Source organism: Salpingoeca rosetta (assembly GCF_000188695.1).
Source record: "Salpingoeca rosetta unplaced genomic scaffold supercont1.9, whole genome shotgun sequence".
NCBI lineage: Eukaryota > Choanoflagellata > Craspedida > Salpingoecidae > Salpingoeca > Salpingoeca rosetta.
The window spans coordinates 925,920-927,151 of record NW_004754925.1 but is presented as its reverse complement, the minus strand read 5'-3'; the positions used below and the strand labels follow the sequence as shown (position 1 = coordinate 927,151).

General features: G+C 54.4%; 1 protein-coding gene across 1 annotated transcript in view; it reads left to right on the top strand.

The window, feature by feature from the left end:
• Positions 1-1,232, top strand: part of PTSG_04106 (uncharacterized protein) — a 5,452-nt gene that overhangs the window by 3,308 nt on the left and 912 nt on the right. Inside the window, exons 9-12 of the mRNA XM_004994946.1 lie at positions 265-382; positions 669-764; positions 918-1,008; positions 1,181-1,232. Of these exons, the coding sequence (XP_004995003.1) occupies positions 265-382; positions 669-764; positions 918-1,008; positions 1,181-1,232 (357 nt within the window). The remainder of the gene's footprint in view (positions 1-264; positions 383-668; positions 765-917; positions 1,009-1,180) is intronic.

Sequence of the window (1,232 nt, the reverse complement as noted above, 5' to 3'; positions counted from 1 at the left end):
TAGTAGTAGTAGTAGTAGTAGTAGTAGTAGTAGTAGTAGTAGTAGTAGTAGTAGTAGTGTGTGTGTGTGTGTGTGTGTGTGTGTGTGTGTGTGTGTGTGTGTGTGTGTGTGTGTGTGTGTGTGTGTGTGTGTGTGTGTGTGTGTGTGTGTGGTCGAGCAGAACACGCATTTTTGAGAAGCGGGCAGTAAGTCATGGCAAAATACGTCCCCTCACTCAACAACACGCACACGCACTCAAACACACATGTGTGTCTGCGCGTGCAGGCTGAGCGAGCTTGACATGCAGGCGATGCTGAGTCTCCAGGAGCGGGTGAATCTGGTGCCCGTCATAGCAAAGGCGGACACACTCACACGCGACGAGCTCGAGCACTTCAAGCAGCGGGTGCGAACACATGTGGTGGTGATGGATGTGGTGGTGATGGTCAGCGGTGGTGGGGGTGGTGATTCGTGGTGGCTGCGCTGAGGATGATTCGTGGTGGCTGCGCTGATAGAAACACATCTTGCGCCATGTCAACTTGCGTTCTGTGTTTGCATTCTTCACGCACGTCACACTCACCTCAATGTTGACTGCACACCGCGACTCTCGGTATGTATGTGCGTACACCCATGCGTGCCATGCGTGTCTATTCGTAACTGCGTGCGTGTGTGTCCGTGCGTGTTTCCGGCAGATCCGCGAGGACATGACCACAGCGAACATTCTGCCGTTCCCGCAGTCGCGCCCGACACAGAGCGAATCGCAGATGATGGCTGCCGTCCGCCTCCTCGTCAGTTGATTGCACATACGCACAACATTATTGCTGCCATTCCTCGCACTCTGGCTTGGCTGCAGGGCACTCTTCATCCCAGCACCGCTCACATCACTCACGCTTGCCAATTTTACACAACGCACACACACACACACACACACACTTGCACAGGAGGAGCAGCCGTTTGGAATTGTTGGTCAGAACTTCACTGATCCGGACACGGGCGTGCGCGGGCGCAAAACGCGCTTTGGCGTCGTGGAGAGTACGTTACGTGTGATGCGATTGCGAAGCTCGCAGAATGCGCATGCGTGTCTTCCTCGTTCTCTCTGTGGCTGTGTTTCTGCCAGTCTGGCTCTGCCTGGCTGTCTCTTCCCATACCTCATTGTGCTCTCTGACGTTTCTCACGTTCCCACGCTCCTCATCCTCCTTTGCAGTCGACAACAGCGAGCACTGCGACTTTTCCAAACTTCAGGATATGCTCATCAG